At 34.6% G+C, this 26,184-nt stretch overlaps 1 protein-coding gene across 1 annotated transcript in view; it reads left to right on the plus strand.

Moving 5' to 3' along the window:
* Positions 1-26,184, plus strand: part of AHR (aryl hydrocarbon receptor) — a 49,596-nt gene that overhangs the window by 10,332 nt on the left and 13,080 nt on the right. The window contains exons 2-4 of the mRNA XM_027102593.1: positions 892-1,079; positions 17,150-17,253; positions 24,311-24,400. Of these exons, the coding sequence (XP_026958394.1) occupies positions 892-1,079; positions 17,150-17,253; positions 24,311-24,400 (382 nt within the window). The remainder of the gene's footprint in view (positions 1-891; positions 1,080-17,149; positions 17,254-24,310; positions 24,401-26,184) is intronic.

Consider the following 26,184-nt stretch of genomic DNA (forward strand, 5'->3'; position numbering starts at 1 on the left):
ATGATCTGTAAATCCACTTTGATGAATTTCTGTTATGAAATCCTGGCTAAGGCTTTTGTGTGAAGTTCAGTTTCTCATTTCTGAACTCAAGTTCTACTCCTAACCATAGGTATAATTTTTCTCAGATGAAAATCATGCTAAATGTTGGGATTTCATTGGATTTTCTAATTGAGATGCAAACTATGATGGCTAATGATTAAGAAGGATTACTGGCCAGTCATAAAAGTAAAATTTGCGGGCAATTGCTAGTAAACAGTTAACCTCTAATATTTGTCACAATCGACAAATATCAATAACTAAAGTCAAAGTTTTTCTCGCCTTAATATCGGAGGACCCCATTAGATGGCTGGAGGACCCTGTGGAGATGCCACAATGGCTTTGAGACGTTGTCACTGACAGGAAAGTGTTAAATATAGGAAGCTGAGGATGATGAAGAACAGCTTTTTATTTAGGGTCGCTCCTGTTTATTTGCAACATAAATGATGCTAAGATGATTTTTGTGGAAGATAGCAAAGGAGGCATAATTTTCACATAACTTACTGCAGATTTCTTTCTTCCCCCTAACAATAGATGTGTTTGAAGGGGAAAAACGCCTAATAGATTTGTTAATTGGGAATCATGTACCACAAATGTATGAGGTATATAAGAGGTACTCAGCATTTTCCTGTGATGGGTTCATACGTTTTTAATAAAACATTATGAAGGAGTTTACCCATTCCCTTGTTTTTCTTAATTAAGATATGAAGGGAGCATTTTGAAAGGATTTATGTAAACTTGAAGTAGATTTTAGATGTTTGTTTTGTTAGAAAAATAGTTGAGATGTTATAATGTGACCAGAATTTTTTCTTTATAGATTTTAATGTATTCTATGGAATTTTGTTTGTTTTTTAGTGTCAAGCCAGTCCCAGCTGAAGGAATCAAGTCGAATCCTTCAAAGCGGCATAGAGACCGACTTAATACGGAATTGGACCGTTTGGCCAGCCTGCTGCCTTTTCCACAAGATGTTGTTAATAAGCTGGACAAACTTTCAGTTCTTAGGCTCAGTGTCAGTTATCTAAGAGCCAAGAGCTTCTTTGATGGTAAGACAGAAGGGTTTAATTTTTCTACAGTCGCTTACAAAATACTTACGTTGAATACGGCTGTTTCTGCTTCTGTGTTGAAAAGTGCAAAAATTAGCCTTACGTGAAAAAGTTCTGTTTATTGCTGGATAGTAAAACTTAGGTAGCAAAGCCAAATTTTTAATATTTCTGAAATCAGTTTTCCAGATTGATTCATCAAACATATGCTGCCACTTAAATAATATGTGGTGTCATTCTTTGAAAATAGTAACACTCAGATTAAGAAGGACACTTTCTGGTTCTTCTCCTTTCTACTCAGTTTTTTAAGGTCTTTTTTTTTTTACTGGAAAGAATAAAACACATATTAACTACTATGATATATTTTTGCTGGATTTCCTTCAATATGTTTCACAGATACATCATTTTGTTTATCCTTTCAAAGTTATACTTCTACTGCTTTATATTAACTATATGTTTGCTCCAGGAAAATGTAATTACAAATTTTTTTTCCATTGGAAAGGGCATTTTGTCACTGGAGTCAATAGAGTTGGATTTCAGTCTCCATTGTGCCACTGACAACTATTTGACTTGAACATGTTAGCATCAGTTTACTCTGCTTTAAGCTAGGGATTTGAACTAGGTGATGTTTGTTACACTTTAATTGCACAGTCTATCATAGTCATAAATTATTTTAAATGGAAGTTTTTGTTTGAAAATAATGCTTCAGTGTGTCTTCTCATGTAAAATAATTCCTCGATTTCTCTTTTGGTCTGTTTGTATGTCAGAAATAGATTTTTTAGGAACTGTTATGTCATTTTACCCATAGTAGTAAAGAATTAATGATAAAATCTCAGGGACATGTCAGTGCTCTTAAACTTTAACGTGCTCATAAATCACATAGGGACCCTGATAAGATGAAGGTTCTTATTCAGTAGGTTTTGGTGTCGCCAGAGATTTTGCTCTTCTTACTGTCAGATGATGCTGATACTGCTGCCCTTGACATATTTACAGATACTTGAATTTGCGGTTTGTGTGTAGAATATTGCAGAACAGTTACTTCCCTGTAGGTCTATGTTTAGATGGTTTGCTGTGTTTAGTCTGAGCATCTTTTTTATTTATTGGTTTGTTTGCATGCTGTATGTTCTTCATTTTGGATTAAAAATTATATAGTTTTTTTTTAGGTGAGAAATTCTTTTATCATATTTAGAGTCAAAATATCCCTTAAAATATTTGCATTTTACAATAAAAAGGATAGCAAAACACAAGATCATGTACGAGCTTAAGTATTCAAGTTTTTGAAGAGCCAAAAAGGAAAAGGAGAATAATGGACTACCACAAAGCTGTAGTACAGTAATAAACGCCTTCAGTGAGTGCAGACTAAAGCAATAAATGTACTCCTTGGGTTTCTGATTCTTGGTCAAAAACTGCTTGACTAAATGATTAATATAATCCAATTACGAAGTTGCTTGGCTTTTTGTTGCTCCTACCCTGAGGAAACCATAATTCAAGAAGAGTCACGTACCACACTGTTCATTGCAGCTCTATTTACAGTAGCTGGGACATGGAAGCAGCCTAAGTGTCCATCGACAGATGAATGGATAAAGAAGATGTGGCACATGTATACAATGGAATATTACTCAGCTATACAAAGAAACGAAATTGAGTTATTTGTAGTGAGGTGGATGGACCTAGAGACTGTCATACAGAGTGGAGTAAGTCAGAAAGAGAAAAACAAACACCATATGCTAACACATATATGTGGAATCTAAAAAAAAAAAAAAAGGTTCTGAAGAACCTAGGGGCAGGACAGGAATAAAGACACAGATGTAGAGAATGGACTTGAGGACACAGGGAGGGGAAGGGGAAGCTGGGACGAAGTGAGAGAGTGGCATGGACATATATACACTACCAAATGTAAAATAGATAGCTAGTGGGAAGCAGCCACATAGCACAGGGAGATCAGCTCGGTGCTTTGTGACCACCTACAGGGGTGGGATAGGGAGGGTGGGAGGCAGATGCAAGAGGGAGTCGGATATGGGGATATATGTATATGTATAGCAGATTCAGTTTGTTATAAAGCAGAAAGTAACACACCATTTTAAAGCAATTATACTCCAATAAAGATGTTTAAAAAAATTGTATAGTTTAACCATTGTGATCTGGGCAATATACACTGATTTGAGGATAATAACTTCAGGGAAGATTATATATTTAAGTGTTCATAGTAGACGCTTATGTTTTCTCTGATCTATATAAAAAGCCTTTGAATTTTCAATCTTCATGTATACCAGACCCTTCATCTTCTAGGTGAGTCACGTGATGTTCAGTGGTGGGTGGGTGTGTGTGTGTGTGTGTGTGTGTGTGTGTATATGTATCAGCTGTATATTTATTTTGTCATCGAGCTAGAACTAGGTTTCCACATTCCCTCTGTTGTTTTTGTTGACCATATCTCAGTTACTTCTCTTTTCTGGGAACCATATATATATAGCAAAATCCTGAGAACTTTTCCCTAGATCTGTGATTCTCAAAGTATAGACCCTAGACAGTCAGCATTAATGTCACCTGGCCATTTGTTAGAAATGCCAAATCTTGGGCCCTACCCTAGACCAATGGAATCATACACTCTGGTGGTGTGGCAAGTTTGGGAGCCCCCGTTGTAGATTGTAACCCCAAGGTCAATCCCAGCTTCTTGGGATGCAGTCCTGATCTTCAGCATTTATTCACATGCTGTGCTGTTTGACCTTATGATGGAGGGTTCCGTGACATGTAAGATGTGGTCTCTGTCCTTAGAGGGTTTATAGTCGAGAAGCCAGGGAGGCACTATTCCTTGACTCTGGTCAAGATGTATTGACATGATCATTTTGCCTTTTCGTTTCCTGCTCCTCTATAATGGGAAATCAAATTATATGTTAAAAGAGAAAAAAAATGTATGGGTTTTTCCCTGTTTAGAAGCAGTGGAGTAGAATTGAAGCTGCTTGGAGAATAGCCAGTGTGCCATTTCAGTATTAACATACTTACTGCTTTCTAGGCTGTCTCTATGTGTGTGAGTATGTGTATATGCTTACACACATGCATACACATACATATACATTAATATATGTATATTTAATGTAAAAAGCAGTCTCTCTCTCTCTCTCTCTCTCTCTCTCTCTCTCTCTCTATATATATATATATATATATATATATATATATTTCATGAATAGATGTGTATCCTGTTCAATACCTCAAGTAAAAGCGATTCCCAAATCTACCTTATAAAGAATGTCATAGTGTAGCGGGGCTCATTGTGGAATTCTCACTTGTTAAAAAGTATTTTCTTGGCTTTTCATTAATAAGTTTATTTTTTATTCTGGCTCAGTGTATTCGACAGTAAGATCTTATTACCCTATTTGTGTCATTCCTTCATCAATTATCTTTACCCTATTTGTGTCATTCCTTCATCAATTATCTTTTTTTAACATGTTTATTGGATTATAATTGCTTTACAATGTTGTGTTAGTTACTGCTGTATAACAAAGTGAATCAGCCATATGTATACATATATCCCCATATCCCCTCCCGCTTGTGTCTCTCTCCCACCCTCTCTATCCCACCCCTCTAGGGGGACACAAAGCACCGAGCTGATCTCCCTGTGCTATGCAGCTGCTTCCCACTAGCTATCTGTTTTACATTTGGTAGTGTATATATGTCCATGCCACTCTCTCACTTCATCCCAGCTTACCCTTCCCCCTCCGCATGTCCTCAAGTCCATTCTCTACATCTGCGTCTTTATTCCTGTCGTGCCCCTAGGTTCTTCAGAACCTTTTTTTTTTTTTTTTTTAGATTCCATATATATGTGTTAGCATACGGTATTTGTTTTTCTCTTTCTGACTTACTTCACTCTCTATGACTGACTCTGGGTCCATCCACCTCACTATAAATAACTCAATTTCATTTCTTCCTATGGCTGAGTAATATTCCATTGTATATATGTGCCACATCTTCTTTATCCATTCATCTGTTGATGGACACTTAGGTTGCTTCTATGTCCTGGCTATTGTAAATAGTGCTGCAATGAACATTGTGGTACATGACTCTTTTTGAATTACGGTTTTCTCAGGGTATAAGCCCAGTAGTGGGATTGCTGGGTGGTATTATCTTTAATTTTAGGTCCTTTGAATTACTGGTTTTTATACTTTAGTATGCATCAGCATAACCTCGAAAGCCTGTTAAAATGCACATTCTAGGACATGCTCTTTTTATGCTGATTCTTTGTAGGTTTATGTAGAACCCAGGAATCTGTATTTTTACAAGCATTCTAGATAAGTCTGAGGCAGTGATTTAACCTGGTTTTGATTATGTCCTGAATTATTAAAAATAAATTTTTCTTTGCCTTTAGAAAGACAAATCCAAATGTACAAAGTTTTAGAAAGACTGTAAGTGTGATTTCAGGGTAGTGTGTATTCTAAGCAGTTTTGTAGGGTTGTTCAGTACAGGAAAGGAGTTTGATGGAAGATGAGGGAAATAATGTGTGAAAAATCCCAAAGTCTTCCCCAGACCACCAGTTATCTAGGAAGGCAATGTAATATTTTGAAAAAACACAGAATAAAATTTGCACGTAATTCTTAGGACCTGAACAAGTACTAAATGCAAATGAGACTTGGAGCAGGCGGACAGTGATTAGGATTTTTGTGTGCGGTTAAAACCACTCTCCCACTATTAGGGAAAGAGTAGAGCGAAGTGAAGGGAAGCTCTAAGTGAATAACAGGATGCAAACAGGGGGTGTGTGAATTCCTGCGGAAAGAACAATATAAACGAGTAATCATACAATCTTGTTAGAAAGGAAACTCAAGTTTTACTGTAACAATAGATATTTTTCCAAGAAAATACATCTATTTATTGTGAGTTTAAATAATCCAGCTTGGATGGGATCTTCTTAAACTTTGGAGCCATGACTATACTTCTAAGACTGTCTGAAAAGCAGCACTTAAGTTTCAAGTACAACATTAATCTTTATCCATTTCTAATTAATCAAAACATTCTAAAATATAACTTTGAAGTACTTGAACAAGACTCAGTCATTATGGTAAAGTTAGAAGGTGTTTCTTTGACATAATTAAACTGAAATCATTTTTTAATACATTTTGCAATTCAAGATTGTGCTGTATTCTAAATAGTGTGCACTGTGCTGAATTCATGAAGAAGAAAAAGGGGAAAAAAGGCTTCTGCCCTCTAATAGCTCAAGGTCGAGTATCTCAGAAACTGTGACAAATACTGTATGTGAAATCCTTTAAAAATGTGCACATTAAATATTTATAATGCAACATTTAGGGAGCATTTACAAGGGAGGGAAAAGGATTAGAAGTTTCACTAGTTATTAGTTTTAGTTTCAGCTGAGGAACAGTGGGAACCTTTGAATATTTAATCCTTGAAAACTCTTGAACTATATGTATTCTAGACAGTAAAGCTCAGAGAATTGTTTTTCAGTTTGTACACTCTTTATTTTACAGATGATGAAGCAATGATTATAAAATTTTCATTTTCATAATATGCTTCTTTTTTGGTGCACTTAAATATGCCATTTATTGCCTATTTTTCTAACTAGAATGGAAGGTCCTTGAGAATATTATCAATATGTTTACTGTTACACCTTAAACACTTAGGACAATGCCTGCCCCAGAGTGAGCCCTCAGTAATTATTTATTAACTTAATTGTATTAACATATCTGAAAAACAATGTGGAAATTCTAAATTATATACTTAGAAATATGGCTCTAGGGCTTAGTTTTTGACGTTAATATTTTGCTATTTCCAAATAAGCTTTCTGTTAATAGCCAATTATAATTACTGGTTCTATCAATTATATTCTTCTCTATTTCTAAATGTACAAATGCAAGGAATGTTTGTTTTAAGGAATCAGAGCAGTAAGGAACTTTTTACATGGCTTTTAATTAACTGATTGGCTGGATCATACAGTGAAACGTGTAGAAGTGTTTAAGGATTCAGTCTTCTTTGAACTAACTGTATCACTGTGCCCTTTCTTGGTGCTTTCAGTACTGCCCCTTACGTTCTTGTGCCATCCGCTTTGCTCCTTTGCCTTCACTTTGTGTTCATTATCTTGTTCCTGGGCCTATGGTCGTTTTCTTCTTTGCTGCATGTTCCTGTTGTATTAATACTTCCCAGTCGTCTGGCAGTCTTGGTGTGTTTTTCAGTTTTGTCAGCGTAGATAGGATGGACAAATAGGTCTCTGGATTTAAAGGAAAAAAATCACTCTTTGTAAATTTGATAGATTAAAAATTCCAGAATAAGGTGATACTTTATTTTTAATTTCTGCACAATGGACACATTTAAACATGTTTAAGGATTAATAACAATGATATATTAATAATAGATTAATTGAAATTATAGAAGGTGTTTAAGTTCTATTCAGTTTCCTCAGTAACACTGTTCTTCTGTGTTACCTTCTATTCTTCCCTGCTTATTTTAACTGTTTAAAGACTTTTCTAAATTATGTATCTTTGAAGTACTTCTGTAGTGTCTTTTGTATTTTTAGGAAACAAATTTTAAAAATTCAAAATTGCTATTTTCTCATGTTGGTAATTAAACATAGTAAAGTACAAATTTTGCATCTTGATAGATTAAATCAAAGTTGAGGGGAGCCTGAAGACAGAAAATGACGAAGTGGAGCTATGACCTGGCAAGTCAGTGTGGACTTAGGTCTTGGAAATATAGACTGAAAGCCTAAAATCTTTAACATCACGTTCACGCTTTTTCATCAAATTTCAAATTGTTAAAATTAAACTATCCCCTTCTAATTTAAAAAGAAAAGTAGAGAATAAAAAGAAGACCCCAGTCATAAAATGAGTTTTAGACTCACATATCATGTTACCTTTGAGATGGAAAATATTTAATAAGTTTAAATTACTAAATGACTATGAGCAATCATAGTTTATTAAGAGAGACTTAGATTTGGGTGGTTATACATAACCCAGTCTTTGAAATTGGTCGATGTGAAAGGAAAGGGTTGTTTCCTCCTATATTGTGTCTTTTAATGCCAGAGTCAAAACAGTGGACATTGTGCTTGTTAACTACTCTGAATCAGTATGGTAATGTTTTATTCCTAGCAAAAGTAATTTCAACATGTAAAAATTTTGAATTAGATTTCATTATCAGTTTTAAAAATATTCATCATCATGTAAGGATTGTTTAAATTATTCTACTTTTCGACAGTAATCCCCAAAATTGATGAGAATGACTAATCCACGTTCTTTGTTGAGACACAGATACCTAATGAGGTAAAAAGGGCAGAAAAGTTTTCTTTCTTTGAGGTAATAGTAAATGTCAAGGGCATGCAGTGTTTGTTAATTCTGTAAAATACTCATGGTAGTTATTATACCATTAAAATAGAGTCATTAACTGTGAAATCTTTTGCATCCTTCATTAATCTCAGTCATGAGTTACTCTTCATGACATCTCTATAACTGAGATGTGCAAATTTAATTTGTGGAAAGGAAAACTTATAAACAAAAAAAAGGTGATTTTTGTGTGGGCTGCGTTAAGCCTGACAGAGGTGAGCTTGAGGATCTGAGTTTCTAATTCCAAAGTTCTGCATTTGCAACTGTCATAGGGAATAGTTCTCTGGTTATTTTTAAAACTAGGCAGTGTAGGGGCAATGAGTCACGAATCATTATAAAATGGTGATTATTTTAAGCATGTATTAAGTGTAAATATTTTACATATTGGAGTATTTTAAATTCACCAAGTCTAAAAATGCTGTGAGAGGAGAGGATGGTGAGAGTTTATGTGATGATCTAAAATTTATTCAACCTCATTGTTTACCATGGATCTTTTTTGACTTTATTTTACATTAAAAATTATATGTGCTCTTTTCTTGGTCTTCCTTTTGTAGATACTTTAACAGTTCATTTCCAGTTCATTAGGTTTTCAAAAAAGAGCTATTGTGTTTATTCATCTTCAGCTTGTGTGTTTCTCTGGATTTCAGAGCATTATCTTGAAAAACAAATATATATGCATGTATATATATGAAGAATGAGCTTGAACAAGCAGTAAAAATGAATTAAATAAAAAGCCTTTTTAAGGGTTGATGTTTTATAAAGTTTAAGGCGTTTGTATGTGCACTTTCTTTTTACATTCACAGGGTTTGGGTACTAATTTTATCTGCTTTTTTTTTTTTTTAATTACTATGTGTCAAGTAATTTACAAAACTTGCAGTATGGCAGCAGTTGTGATTTCTGAATCCTAGAAATGTCCAAAGTAGGTTTTGTTTGCCTAAAAGATCAGCACATTTGAAATCATCAAATAGTGTTGAGTGTCATTAACCCATGGTGTTATCCATTTTAGATGGTAATTTAGCTATGTGTTTTTTTCCAGAATTTACATTTGAAAACATGAAACTCTCCTAACATTCATGATACCTTCCATAACTAAAACTGTTAAGATTTAGAGATTCTTTTAAATTTTAATTTATGGACTTAATATAATCAAATCCATGCAGATTGAAACATGGATGGATGAAAAGAATGGTAGGACATTCTTATTGAGTCAGGGTATTGTGGTATTCAAATCCTGGCTTTTACAGTTAATAATATGGCCTCTTTGGATCAGGAATTTAATCTCTTTTCCTCAGATACCCTAACTTACAGCAGAAGAGTCAAATTCTATGAATAAGTAAAGTGAAAAAATAATTTTATGATATTTTACATAGGATACTTTTATCTCTGAGTGTTTTCCTTTGCTTTGACAAGTATTTTTTTAAAAACAGTGACAAATATATAACAGAGTTTCAAACTGAACCTACACTCATTATATCCTTTATTATATATTTTGCTTCTTTCTTGTCTCTTTTAAATTTACTGCTTTAATAGGTTTTCTCTTTGATCATTTCCTAGTGTTATATGACTCTAGGATCCTTGATCCTTAATTGCTTGGCCATGAACAGTTCCAGTTGGTCATAAATTTATGAGCTTAGCTTTCTGTTTTAAACAGAGATTACCATTGGGGGAATATTAAAGCCAGACAACTTTCAGCAGTTTTCTCTTTTTTTTTTTTTTTCCCCAGGACAGATTTTAAATGTTTGTAGTTAAATTATTTGACTTTTTGTGAGTCTTTGCTGATCTGGTTAATGGAAATATACATTTGCCATGTTATAGTGTTTTAGAAACTATTTTCACATGTAATATAAAATTAATCACTCGAGGGTCTGTAATAAAACACATTTATATTACCACTAATCATTTTTATTTAGTAATTTATGTGTTATTTTTTAATCCTGCTCTTACAGCTTTTTGACTTTTTAATCAATCATTTTTAATCAGTAGCTCAAATTCATTTATTTGTTTGTAGCTAGAGATTTAGATTTTGGAGTCATCATAATGTCATTGGAATAGTATTTTAAACTATTAAGTGAATAAAATATTCCTGGGGAAAGCATATAGAATAAGAGGGAAAATACCAAAGATGAAATGCTTTAAGGATGGGCAGAGATAGAGGAAAGCACATCTCTGTGTGTGGAATACGAAACTGTGCTATGGTGATAATGAGTTTGCTCAAAGATGACTTCATTTGTCAAGTTCTTAAAGGGGCAAAGAGAAAATTGCACATGAAAGTGTAAACTAAAGTGAAATTAAAGTCTACAGAAAAATAATAATACTAGAGGTGGTAATTTCTGATTCTTGGTTGTCCATAGAAGACATAACGCCATTCAGGTGTCAGCCGTGGGAGGTTGAGAGAAGAGACAGTCAAACTGGATCAACTTAATGAACCTAGAATTGTCTGTATCGAATTCTTCTAGCCTTAAATTTGCCCACATGATGTGGGAGTGCCTTTATGGTCAGTTTTACAGAATATTCTGTTGCCTCCTACATTTTTGACAGTGTCTAGTTTCAAGTGTCTAGTCTCTGTGTTACAGAGGCAGCTTCCCTCTCTTTGTCCTGGCCCAGGACAGGGAGACTTTGTCATGTAAGGGGCGCACCAGCAGGCAGGGGACATGGGGGTAGTTCGGTTACTAACCCTGTGGCTTTAGATAAGACCTTTGTCATCACTGTTCCACAGAGTCTTCATCTTCTCAGCATGGACAGTAAGAATGCTTGCCTGCCTGATGTTTTAAGTGTGTAGTGGGTTTATCCTAAAAAGTAAGATCTTTGTGAACCACAGTTATAAAATTTAAATTGTATACAGTTGACCCTTGAACAACACAAGGGTTAGTCGAAAATTGGCATATAACGTTACAGTTGGCTTTCCATATCCATGGTTCCTCCATCTCCAAAGTTCTGCATCCGTGGATTCAACCAATCACGATCATGTAGTGCTGTACTATTTACTGGAAAGAATCCACATGTAAGTGGACCTGCCCAGTTCAAACCCCATGTTTTTCACAAGTCAACTGTACATACAGAATTTTTTGTTATTGCCCTGTGTTTCAGTAGTAAATTATGTGGTTCTACTTTCATCATTATAAAATTGGAATTAGAATTACCTCCTGAAGACATATTAATAATGAACCCTTTAAGCAGAGGAAAGATAATTTTAGAAAGTATGAAGGAATGAGATCCAGAACATTTGTGAGTTATTTCCTAAATCCTGATTTTCTAAGTCACTAGTTCTCAAAATGTGATACCTGCCCCTCAGCATCACTTGGGAACTTGTTAGTAATGCAGACTGTGGGGCCCCATCCTAGACCTACTGAGTCAGAAATTCTAGAGGGTGGAGTCCAGCAATGTGTTTCAGTAGCCTTCCAGATGATTCTAATGTCTATGAAAGTTTGAGAATCACTGCTCTGGCTGATTAAATTTTCCTACTTAGAATGCAGTTTTAATTCCACTCTTGTTTATGTGGAAAGCTAAATGCAACTCATTCCCCACTGAAAAGGTAAATTAATTGCTCTAGTTGGTTTCATTAATTCAGAGACCTAACATATCGTTATAGTAGAATTGCATGTAACTAAACGTAAAACTGGAAAAATGTTGAGTAACATCTTTGAAGTTAGTTTCCACTTAATCGAGAGTGAGAATAGATCTAACTTTTAAGGATTTTTGCAGCTTTAGAATGATGTGTTTCTTTAGATTTGCTAAAAAGACAGTAACTGCCAGTTATGCAACCTACATTCATTCATAAAGATATAAACTAACATGTGCCTTTTTAAAACCTGAATTTACTTTTTTTCTGCCTTGGTGAATAGAAACTTCTAGGCAGAAAAAAATCTGTGAATATCATCAGAAAGCACTGAACTGTGTACACCTAATCTTTGTCTCCTGAAAACTTAGAATATAACATAGTTTTTTTAAAAAATTTTCAGTTTCTTCCTTCTTTCCCTCAAAAGGACAATGCTTCATTTACCAAACAAACAAACAAACAAACTTGATGTTACTGAAGTGAAATATCTATCTATTACCTCAAAGGATCTAGAAGGAACTCACTTTAGGTACACTTATATATGATTGGAAATTATTTGTAAATACTCATCCATACTAGACTGGGGATGTTTTCCGTATATTCAAGAAATACTACATTACTTAACCCTTTCTAATTTATAGATGTAGTTGGTTGAATTTCATAATAGGTGATAGCTTTGCTCTCGTTTATGCTTATACAAATGTGGGAATGGAATTTAACTTTTCCTACCAGAAGTAATAAAGGGGGATGATAAACATTATTGTAAAATAAATTGAATTTATGTCAACAATTAGAGATTAAAAAGGCTTATGCTTTTTCCTGGCAAGACATTTACCATGTCATCTTTCTGTTTAAATGCCAACTACAGTAACAAAATACAAAGTATAGTTTACCACATGCCAATATTTGTTCCCCGTGAATTTCTCTCTTGAGAAATTCAGAGCATGTTTTTTGAAGAGGAAATATTTGGCTTGTAGGGAGAAATGGAAATCTGAGCTTAGATGTATAAGGAAGGAAAGTGCCGTATTAGGAAACATGGATATGATTAAATGCATGTGGGAAAGACTTGAATCAGTTGGTAATAATTATATGCGTAATATTATAATCTGATAATGCTGTGATACATTTACACTCTAAATTCCATTATCAATTAAATTCTTGTTTAATTGCATCATTGATCTCTCAAAGAACAAATAGTTGAAATATTTTGATGGTTTATTATCTTAATATTCCGCTGAATGCTGAAAGTCAGAGCCTTACACTTTGGAAGGTGTAAGCCTTACACTTTGCACATGTGGGGAGGATTTTAACAAATGTCTCTTCAGTACGGCCAGTGTTTCCCGAGTAGCAGAACTGGCTTATGACTTATTTTCAGATATTATATTTTGTTTCTATGAACTGCCATGTATTTAATTCCAGGGGTGTAATGATTAAAGTGTCTTCTGTATCTGATGATGCATATAATTTTTATAACAATTTACATGTTTGAAGTACCTTCAGATTTATGTTGCACAGTCATCATAGCAGTCCTGTTAGACACTCTTTAATGCTCCTTGTTTAGAGATGAGAAAACACTCAATTATCCCTAGTTTGCAACTTTTAGTGTCAGCTTCCATAATGGTTTGAGGGTGTGTAAACTCAGCATATAGCCCATTTTCTCCATCCTTGACTGTCAGTTATAGATTCAGGCATTAACCCAGGTACTCTACATGTTATTTTAGCTCTCACAAGAATTTGTCTCCAGAGGTATCACTGTCCTAATTTAAAGATGAGGACACTAAAGGTCAAAGGTGGTTAGCATGGGAGAGAAGTCTGGTAGGTGATTAATAATAGCTCATGCAATTAGGATTAGGCTACCTGGGTTCTTATCTAGGCTCTACCACTTAAAGCTAGAACGTTGGGAAAGTTTCCTAACCTCCTTAAGTCTCAGTTTCCTAATCTACTGAAAGGACAGTAAGGCCAGTTCCATAGAACTCTTATGAAGATTAAATAAACAAGACGTAATACATAGAGACTGCCTGGCATACAGTGTGGGCTCTAAGTATCACATATTATTATGAAGGAAATTATTTAAGGCCACTCAGATGGTAGGAAGTCATATCCCCACATCATCTTCTTACTCTTTTATTGCTTTCTGACCAGGGCAAGAAATGTATATGTGAAAGTGAGTAGTATTAATTAATACATCTTCCAGTAACTTTAAGAAGGGAGAGGTGGTAGGTATGAGATCAAGAAGTAGAGGACAAACTTCATGGAAAGGCAAAAATTACGTAGTTTGGGTCAGGTGGCTAGGACATAAAATAAGTTTTCTAAAAAGTCATATTAGTATTTTTTAGATGAGAATGGGAAGGAAGTGCACCCTTCCTCGACTCATCTTTGCACAATATTTACTTGAATTCCTAACTGATTAATTATTAGCCTTAAACAAAAGAGCAACAGAAATACTTGTTTGCTTGTTTTTGGAAGAACCCTCCAGTGGTCCTTCCCCCAAATGCATTTACCACTTTTCCTACTTAAGCAGTAGTTATACATACGTATTAAACACTGTCCCTCTAACATTTAGAATTGTAAGCATTGTTGTTTAGAAAGAATTTATTCTTTTTCAAGTTCCTCTGATACTTTAATTAAATTCCATCCTGGTACTTAATGTTTTTGACATTCTCTACCAATATTTTTGACATTCTTTTCTAGTTCTTCATTTCCATAGCTCATATGCCCTACTTAAAGGCAGAGTCTGTCTAATGTCTAATTACATTGGCTAATATCCCCAATACAGGACCAGAAACAAATTGTAAGTTACTGAGATGAATGGCCTTTTTCATTTCTTATTCAGCTTCTCAGTGGTCCAATAACTCTAGTGGGAACTGACATCATTCCACTGATTAAAAGTTAACTTTAAAAGATTCCTAATAAGAAAATTTAGACATTGTAAATTTGACACAATTAATATCTATCCATTTTTAGGATGACTTTGCTTCTTTCATAATGTCGGGGTTTGGGTTTTGTTGTTTTCTTTCTAATAGCAAATCTTATTGATATTTGGTATAACTCTTAAATTGTGCCTCGTACTGGAGCTTTTGGAAAAGTAGGAGAGTGTAGTTAACCCTTACATTGTGAGGTTTTAATGCGTTCAAGCAAATGTGGCCACTGGAAAGCAAGGAACAACAAATCTGTCCTTTACCTTTCAACGAGAAAAGATTAAGCCTTTCCTTTGGTCTTGGTTAACTGTTAGATCAGTTAATTTACCTCAAACTATATTTTGGCCTAAAGAAATCTGTTCTGTGGCCTTTTGGAATTGTTATATTCAGAGGCCAGGTTTTTGGCTTCTTCTTTCAAAGAGATATGCTTCAAGTTCTGCAAAGGCAAGGACTTGGCATAAGAGTCCAGTGTGACACATGCACTGCTGGTTTACCAGAAAATATGCTTCACACATGAAAATGTTTTATATGTGATGCTTTGCTCAAACTGAGAGAAAAATCTGGTTATTAATATATCTCCAGCTTATCACTGAGCCAGATTATCCTTAGCGCTTAAAAATCCAATGAAATAAATCTTAAAAGGAACGTCACAGTTGGTTTGGCTTAATGGTTTCTCTTATTTTAAATATCACAGGTTAAAAAAAGATCAGAAAAATAGAAAGATGGTGTAATAGTGTGTCTAAAAGTTTCAACTTTATAACAGGGCAATCTATGAGCTTTGGGAAATACTGCTAATAATTAAAGCTACCAACTAATATTGAGCTGCTCTACGTCAGGAACTTCACATATATTCTAATTATTCTTCACAACGGCCCTGCAGGGTGTTTTTGTTTGTTTGTTTGCTTTTTCAATTACCACTTTACATATTAGGAGACAGGCTCAGAAAGCTCACACATTTAGGAAAAGGCAGAGCTGAGATTTGAACTCAGCTCTGTCAGATACCAATGTCCATCCACATGTTTTAACTGAGAAGACATTTGAGAGTGCTTGGAAAAATGCTAAATAAGTAAATGGTAACAATTATTATTTCTATTCAGCTGTGCTGCCTCCCAGACTATAAATGCATGCACACACACACGATGTGGAGAGAGATGGGAAGGTGGGGAGATGCAGCATTACTGCGTGGTACCCTCTATAGTAAGCATCCCACCATCCTGTCAGACTCCCGTTCACATATGTAATCCATAAGCAACTAGAAGATGATAATGAAAGAGAAGCCACATTACAAGGTGTAGTAGTACCTAGGAATAGACATAAAAATACTTTTTTGTGGAAAACTTCAAAACATTCTAGTGGGACAAAAAATACAGACTTGAACAAATGGGAAAACATACATGTTCTCAGATTGATTCAACATCATAAAGACATTAATTCTCCATGAATTGACCTATAAATTTAATATGAACTTAATAATACTACTAACAGTTTTTTTACCTTAAAACTAGACAAGAGGATCCTAACCTCAATGGACATATATTTCTTAATAAGGCATTTGGTTGATTCTTCTCACCACCCAGTAGTTCACAGATGTTAAGATAAATATGTAGAGACATACTAAAAATATTTTTATAGGTTAGGTTGTGAGGAACCTTATTCTCCTAAATAGATAAGAACTGCAGGAGTGTTTATAGCAATGTCGTGGCAATTCTTTGAAACTCCTTAAGTAATATGCCAAAAATCATATAGTGAACTCATCAAAAATTATCTTTAAGAATCTGTCAGGGACTTCCCTGGTGGAGCAGTGGTTAAGAATCTGCCTGCCAACGCAGGGGACACGGGTTCCATCTCTGGTCCGGGAAGATCCCATATGCTGCGGAGCAGCTAAGCCTGTGCGCCACAACTACTGAGCCTGCACCCTAGAGCCTGCGAGCCACAACTACTGAAGCCCGCGCTTAGATCCCATGCTTAGCAACAAGAGAAACCACTGCAATGAGAAGCCCGCACACCAACGAAGAGTAGCCCCCGCTCGCCACAACTAAAGAAAGCCCTCGCAGCAATGAAGACCCAGAGCAGCCAAAAAAAAAAAACACCAGAATCTGTCAGCTGACTGGAAACCACCCATTGGCAAAGGATTGTTCACTTAGTTACTGTAGTACCAGTAGATACCAATTTTTCAAATTATCTCTGTGTTTGGTGTACAGAGGTTTTTTATTATAGCTCTTTGAAACTGCTTATTTTAAAAACCACCTATACTATATCATTGTTTTTCCCTTTTTTTCATAGTTGCATTAAAGTCCACCCCAGCTGACAGAAATGGAGTCCAGGACAACTGTAGAACAAAATTCAGAGAAGGCCTGAACTTGCAGGAAGGAGAATTCTTACTGCAGGTAAATTGTAGTAAATATAGTTCGTTTTCATTAGGACAGTTATAAATGGAGAATTAATTAACAGCCTTTTAATTATCCCCAGTTTATTTAGGACTCACCCAGCGTTTCATACCACTTTCATCTGAAGTACAATAGCGGTATAATGTTAGTATTGTACATGAGAAAATGGAATTTTATGAAGCATATTTATTAGAAGTCTAGTTATCACTTTCCATGTTGCCTTTCTTTAAATAGCAAGAACTCCTAGATTATTTTAAAGGTTCTCATTTAAGACACTGGATTTATGTATATGTTTTGAGGAATATAGCTCCATTAAAATAATTGTATTTGTTAAATAGTTTGAAATTGTTCTTAACCTGAACTTTATTTTTTTCAATGTGTTCTTATAATTATATTTTCTTTTAGCAGCTGTGTGTGACTTATCACCTTGCTACAGATTTTTTTCAACAACCGTCAGCCCTATTGTCAAGCGCTAGAACTTGGAGAGTTTCTAGTAGATTTGTCTATAAAAGTATTTTAAATCTTTTCCAATTTTTCTTTCTTTTGGATCTGATACAATGCTCGATTCTCAGTTAAAATTCTCAGGTATTTATGTTATTAAAGAAAGATAGAATGAAGATGTGTGCTATAAAGAATATATATATATGTATAACTACATCACTTTGTGGTACACCTGAAACTAACTCTCAACACTGTAAATTAACTATACTTCAATTAAAAAAATGGTAAAAAAAAAAAAAGAAACTAGTTAAATAAAATAAAACAAAACAGAAAAGATGTGTGCTATAATCTGCGCTATTACTATTACATAATAATTTTCAATTCTACCCAGTGAACTGAGTGGAGAACTTAATTTGTCATTGTGACAAAAAGTAGCCATAAGTTTCAGTAACTCCATTCATTCAGTAAATGCTTAAGTGTAACCTAACAATTTATAAGATTTTATTATAATTTTGTAATTGTGTTCATATCCCTGATACCGAAAATTAACTTTTGCTTCCATTATGTTAGAAAAGATTAAATATATTCAACCGTGAGTTGTCCTCCTCCTGCCTCTAGCTGAGGATTTTTATGTATATTAGCTGAAACGTAAAGACCCCTTATTCAGGTCACAGGAAGCATTCTAATAATTGCTGCTGAATGTGATTAAACATGCATCTTAGTTTATGTAGTAAAGTAATAAGGAAGTTCTTTATCTCAAGTGAAAATAGACAAATGTGGCATGCTTAACACTTGTTAAACTGCTTTAAATTATGGGCCAGTGATTATTTTTTAACATCTTTATTGGAGTATAATTGCTTTACAATGGTGTGTTAGTTCCAGCTGTATAACAACGTGAATCAGCTATACGTATACATATATCCCCATATCCCCTCCTCCGTGCGTCTCCCTCCCTATTCCACAACTCTAGATGGTCACAAAGCACCGAGCTGATCTCCCTGTGCTATGCAGCTGCTTTCCACTAGCTATCTATTTTACATTTGGTAGTGTATATATGTCCATGCCACTCTCACTTCATCCCAGCTTACCCTTTCCCCTCCCTGTGTCCTCAAGTCCGTTCTCTACGTCTGTGTCTTTATTCCTGTCCTGCCCCTGTGTTCTTCAGAGCCATTTTTTTTTCTTTTTAGATTCCATATATATGTGTTAGCATACGATATTTGTTTTCCTCTTTCTGACTTACTTCACTCTGTATGACAGTCTCTAGGTCCATCCAGCTCACTGGAAATAACTCAATTTCGTTTCTTTTTATGGCTGAGTAATATTCCATTGTATATATATGCCACATGTTCTTTATCCATTCGTCTGTTGATGGACACTTCGTTTGCTTCCATCTCCTGGCTATTGAAAATAGTGCTGCAGTGAACATTGTGGTACATGACTCTTTTTGAATTATAGTTTTCTCAGGGTATATGCCCAGGAGTGGGACTGCTGGGTCGTATAGTAGTTCTATTTTTAGTTTTCTAAGGAACCTCCATACTGTTCTCCATAGTGGCTGTATCAATTTACATTCCCACCAACAGTGCAAGAGGGTTCCCTTTTCTCCACACCCTCTCCAGCATTTATTGTTTGTAGGTTTTTGATGATGGCCATTCTGACTGGTGTGAGGTGATACCTCATTGTAGTTTTGATTTGCATTTCTCTAACGATTAGTGACGTTGAGCATCCTTTCATGTGTTTGTTGGCATTCTGTATATATTCTTCGGAGAAATGTCTATTTAGGTCTTCTGCCCATTTTTGGATTGGGTTGTTTGTTCTTTTTGATACTGAGCTGCATGAGCTGCTTGTTAATTTTGGAGATTAATCCTTTGTCAGTTGCTTCATTTGCAAGTATTTTCTACCATTCTGAGGGGTGTCTTTTCGTCTTGTTTATGGTTTCCTTTGCTGTGCAAAAGCTTTAAGTTTCATTAGGTCCCATTTGTTTATTTTTGTTTTTTATTTCCATTTCTCTAGCAGGTGGGTCAAAAAGGATCTTGCTGTGATTTATGTCATAGAGTGTTCTGCCTATGTTTTCCTCTAAGAGTTTTATAGTGTCTGGCCTTACAGTTAGGACTTTAATCCATTTTGAGTTTATTTTTGTGCATGGTGTTAGGGAGTGTACTAATTTCATCCTTTTACATGTAGCTGTCCAGTTTTCCCAGCACCACTTATTGAAGAGGCTGTCTTTTCTCTACTGTATATTCTTGCCGCCTTTATCAAAAATAAGGTGACCATATGTACGTGGGTTTATTTCTGGGCTTTCTATCCTGTTCCATTGATCTATATTTCTGTTTTTGTGCCAGTACCGTACTGTCTTGATGACTGTAGCTTTGTAATATAGTCTGAAGTCTGGGAGCCTGATTCCTCCAGCTCCATTTTTCTTTCTCAATATTGCTTTGGCTATTTGGGGTCTTTTGTGTTTCCATACAAATTGTGAAATTTTTTGTTCTAGTTCTGTGAAAAATGCTGTTGGTAGTTTGATAGGAATTGCATTGAATCTGTAGATTGCTTTGCATAGTATAGTATAGTCATTTTCACAATGTTGATTCTTCCAATCCAAGCACATGGTATATCTCTCCATCTGTTTGTATCATTTTTAATTTCTTTCATCAGTATCTTATAGTTTTCTGCATACAGGTCCTTTGTCTCCTTAGGTAGGTTTATTCCTAGGTATTTTATTCTTTTTGTTGCAGTGGTAAATGGGAGTGTTTCCTTAATTTCTCTTTCAGATTTTTCACAATTAGTGTATAGGAATGCAAGAGATTTCTGTGCATTAATTTTGTATCCTGCTATTTTACCAAATTCATTGATTAGCTCTAGCAGTTTTCTGGTAGCATCATTAGGATTCTCTATGTATAGTATCATGTCATCTGCAAACAGTGACAGTTTTACTTCTTCTTTTCCGATTGGGATTCCTTTTATATTTCTTTTTCTTGTCTGATTTCTGTGGCTAAACCTTCCAAAACTGTGTTGAATAAGAGTGGTGAGAGTGGGCAGCCTTGTCTTGTTCCTGATCTTAGTGGAAATGCTTTCAGCTTTTCAGCATTGAGAACGATGTTGGCTGTGGGTTTGTCATATATGGCCTTTATTATGTTGAGGTAAGTTCCTCCTGTGCCTACTTTCTGGAGGGTTTTTATCATAAATGGTGTTGAATTTTGTCGAAAGCTTTTTCTGCATCTATTGAGATGATCATATGGTTTTTATCCTTCAGTTTGTTAATATGGTTTATCACATTCATTGATTTGCATATACTGAAGAATCCTTGCATTCCTGGGATAAATCCCACTTGATCATAGTATATGACCCTTTTAATGTGCTGTTGGATTCTGTTTGCTAGTATTTTGTTGAGGATTTTTGCATCTATGTTCATCAGTGATATCTGGGCCCATGATTTTTATTTTTCCCCTAGAATGTTTAGACAAACTGTAAACATATCCTATGTCAAGGACCCAGAATAAAAATATACTGTTGCAAAACTAGTGTTACCTTTTTAATTTTCTGAAGATTGGAAATATTTAGGTATTTAAAATAAGTGGTCTTGTCATTAATTCTGTTGGATGCCATTTGTATAGTATGTGATGCTTCCTCTCTAGTAGGAAGCATCAGACACTATACAATTTGCTTAGGGCCATACCTCTTATCACTTATGGAGCAGATGAACACATTGTAGATATGTGAAAATGGCATCTTTCATTATACACAGTTGCCATGATGGTATCTTACTTTATATTTCCAACGTGTGGTTATCCCCTAGTTATCACTTAGAGGCAGAGGATGTTTCCAGAGGTACAGTATACCATTTGGCTTGAAACTTTTGAAACGAAATCTTTTCCTTTGGTTTTAACAAAGGAGGCACATGAAGAAAATGTTACAAGATGTTTAATGAAAGTTTAAAATATTTATTTTCTTGATTAGCTTAAATTTGTTACTGTTTTATGAGGAATAAAAATAAAACAATAAAATAACTTTTTGTATCATTTCATTATCTGTTATTTGCTTTACTTGTTTATTTTCTTATATTTAAATATGTTCTATCCATTGCTACTTAATACTGTGCTTATTAAAATCTGTAGCTTCATTTTTGAGATAACAGCAGTTGAAATTATAAATAACAGTACTAATTGCAGTTTATTTCTCTTATTAAATAGTAAGTGAAGCTCAACATGATTTTCAGATAGAGAGATAGTTGTGACTTAGACCAAAGAATAATAATCTCTTTTATTAATATGTAATTACCAAATTAATTCCTTCTTTTAGTTTACTAAGATAAATAATTCAGCACAAGTAATAACCTTGCTCCACATGGTATTTAAGATCATTTAATATCCATATAATTGGTATGTATATATTCTTTTAAGATTGGTATGTATATATTCTTTTAAGAGGCTTTTTGTTTTATTTCTGACAATTAACGTTTGTCTAAAAGTGCTTATCTGTCATACCCTAAATTATCTTTGTGTCACCTGGCATGCACTAATGAGCTTATTGTACAGTACTAAATTCGTTCCACTGTTCGAAAAACATATTCTACAAAATAATATGCATATGATCAATGGATACTATTTTCTAGAAGGAAGACATCTGCAAGATAAAAAAATGCAGTAATGGATATATACTATTACTGCCAGCTAAAACTTAAGAATACTCAATTTGGGGGGTGTTAATCATTAAACATTTAAGTTCTTGGTGGGTGCCTTCACCATTTTTCATCCTGGGGAAATTGCCAGGTTTTATAAGGCATAATATCTAAAGTCAAGGATCTTAGATCCCAGTTGTGATTACATGAGTTATAGGCACGCAACAGTTGGTGATCAGTAACACTTAAAAGCAGTAGATCGTGATATAATGTTAAGTGTGCAGGCTTTAGAGCTAGACAAAGTTTACCTTCTGGCTCAGCTTTTTCCTAGCTGTATGGCCGTGGGCAAGTTACTGTGCAGCTCTTTACCTCAGTTTCCTCGATTTAAAAACTGGAATATGACACCTACTTCAGTGGATTGCTGAGGGAATTAAAGTACTTGAATACGTTAAAAAAATAAGCATTTAGAAGAGTGGCTGTTAAATAGTAGGTGCTGTTTGTTGTCTGCATAATTAAGTTCTCAGAAGTATATTATAGACCAGGGATCTTGAAGGTGAAAGGACTTTGAGGGAAAAGGAAGACAGTCACCATATTTCTTTTACCTCTTCTAACACTGAGGGTATCCACAAGACTGTGTGAGCATCATAAGCACAGGCGCAGTACCTTCTTCAGTTTTGAATCTCAGTACTTAGCATGCATCCTCTTTGGTATGCAATATTTCATTAAGTGTTGAATGAACTACTTGCTGTCGTTTATGTATCTCTCTATAGTTCACAAAGCATGATCATGTAAATCTTTATCTGCTCATTTCCACAACCTCATATTATAGTAATGGTGCCTTACGTGAATTGAGCGCCAGCTCTGTACCAGGCACTGTACAGTGCCTGTTTTTCAAACAATGACACTAAAGCTTAAAGGGGTAAATAACTTAATAAAACCACACAGTTAGTAAGAAACAGAAGAATCCAGTCCAAATTCTGACTCCAAACTGTGTGGTTCTTAAACTAAACCATTCCACGTCTCATTTTACATGAAGAAGAGTGTCTCAGGAGGGTTTAACAATGATCACATAGCATAGAGTAAAACAAGTACTGAATTAAACTCAAGCAGGAAATAAGGAGGGCTTTAGAGTTAAAATATGTGATCACGATTAATGTTTAAGTTGATCTAAATACTTTTATTACCTTAGACTATAGAGATGTTAACATTGGACTTGAACCACCACTAAAAGAATAGAAAAAGAGAGGATAACTTCTAAACTAAAAGAAAGAAGGAGTAATAAAAAATAATTGGCCCAAAGCAGGCAAAATGGAAAGAAAAAAGCAGCATAGTATAAGTGGAACAGATAAAAATAACATCTATAAAATGATAGCTTTAAACCTAAATATATTAGTAATTATATTAAATTTAAATGGACTATATTTGCTGTGTACTTGTCTTAACATGTATTCGTTCTACATGTGTATTTTATGTAGAGTCCATTTGTGTATTCCTTTTCTAATAAAAAGTTTTTAAAAGTTTTATAATACTTTGAGAGCATCCACATTTCAAACTGTGTCAGTGCTTAAACTATCTTTGCACAGAGCTTTTCTTCTATCAAATTTTTTTACGGTTCTAATAAACATCTTTACACACTATCTTCCTTTAAAAGCAGTGTGACAGATTACAGTAAATGATGTGTATACAATTATATTTAAAAAACATGTACAGTATATTTAAAACAAAATCTAAAGCATGAGGAAGAAGAAGAAATAAATATTAAAGTTATTGTGATTAAGTATTAAATTACTTCTAAGCTTTTCTTTGGCAGAATCAAAAGGTGTGAATAGATTCTTCTCACTACTGGGGTATGTGGTGTTTCTGCATTTGTGGAGTGTGATAATATTAACCATTTTAAAGATTTTTTCATCAATAAAAGTAACAGCCTTAACTGAAGTCAGTATTTATGGATGATAATATTTTTATTTAGTCACATTACTAATCTTGTAACTTTTTTCCTTGTAGGCACTGAATGGCTTTGTACTGGTTGTCACTACAGATGCTTTGGTCTTTTATGCTTCTTCTACTATACAAGATTACCTGGGGTTTCAGCAGGTAAATATATTTTTCTTAGGTCATTAAAAAAATTTTTTGGAAAATTAATTTTCTACATTTAATTTATCTTATACTTAGGGACACAAGTGATAGTTTGTATATATAAAATGTAATTAAAATACATATGCTATAGAATAAAAAAGTATATGTTTGCAGCTAATATATTTTTATACTTTTAAAAATCTACTGCATTATAATTTCCTTAAGGGTATATGTGATTCATGGATTTTGTGTTTCTTCTTCCACTTATAAAGAACTCATATATATACGAAACTTTAGGGTAAGGGGCAGATAGGGTTTGGACAGGGGCAGACAAGAGAATATTTACCATCAAATTAGTTATGGATACTGGAAGGTATATGACAACTATGAAATGAATGAGGTGATATGTAAAGGTATGAGCAAAATACTATGGCTTCTCCCTTTAATTCCGACTTGGATGGATTATGGAAGCTTTCCTGAAGGAAATGGTATTTAAGCTAACCTAAAGAAAGTGTAGGTTCCGGATGGGTGAACCATTGTGGAGGGAACACAGAGAAGAAAAGCTAGACGTAATGTAGACAGTAGGTTGGCAGGCCTTGAAGGAGGTGAGCGTGTTTGGTTTAATGTTACTGAGTGTATAGTGAATAAATGGAGTAATAAGGCATTCAGCATATTTGAGGGGCAAGAACATCCAATATGATTTGAGAAGTTTGTAAGTACACTTGAATGCTAACTACTCTTATGTATCAGTAGTTCTTAAATTCTAATGTGCATAAGAATCACCTGAAGATCTTCATAAGCTGTCATAACATTGATGGGCCTCCTTCCCATATAATCTGATTCAGTACGTCAGAGTGGGGCCCATGTATTTCATTTCTAACAAGCTCCCAGGTGATGCCAAGACTGATGGTTGAATGGCCCCGTCTGCACTGTTATATAGACTGAAGCTTAAATTATGTCATACACACTACAGAAGCCACTAAATGTTTTTGTTAAGGGGAACGTGTATGCTCCAATCTATACTTCAGAAGATAACTCTGGCATTGTGTAATGGATGGCATAGAGATGACTTCATGCTAGAAGATAAAGTTCGTAGGAAGATTTAAGTCCAGATAGCTAAAGTGGTGGAATCTGGCTACTGACACAAAGCCTAACTTAAGTATTTTTGGATTTTAAAGAAAATATACTAATGTCCATGGAAAAGCCTGTTTGCAACTTAATTACATAACTAGTTTAGTTATTATTTGATGTGATTCATAACAGTTAAGAAATCAGAAAGATTAGCTGTTTCCCAATCTGTTTTTTCTTCATATATGCATATAACCTGGATATTCTTTAAGAAAACATTCATATCTGACATTGGTGGTGGTTTATGGCACCATTTTTAAAACTGCCTCTTGTGACTCATTAGTGGGTTACGAAATTGATATAGTGGATCACCATCAATCATTCCTTTTAGTTGCTTAAAATGAAATAAAATAGAAAACACAATATTGTCACACACATGTGGAATCTAGAAAAATGGTAGAGATGACCTTATTTGCCACGCAGAAATAGAGACAGACGTAGAGCACAAATGTATGGACACCAACGGGGAAAGGGGTGGGGTGGGAGGAATTGGGAGATTGCGATCGACACATATACACTATTGATACTATGTATAAAACAGACAGCTGATGGGAACATACTGTATAGCACAGAGATCTCTACTTAATGCACTGTGGTGACCTAAATGGGAGGGAAATACAAAAGAGGGTATATATATATATATATATATATATATATATATATATATATATATA

Source organism: Aethalodelphis obliquidens, unplaced genomic scaffold, assembly GCF_003676395.1.
Source record: "Aethalodelphis obliquidens isolate GAN/ISIS:26980383/991018 unplaced genomic scaffold, ASM367639v1 scaffold5, whole genome shotgun sequence".
NCBI classification, from domain to species: Eukaryota; Metazoa; Chordata; class Mammalia; order Artiodactyla; family Delphinidae; genus Aethalodelphis; species Aethalodelphis obliquidens.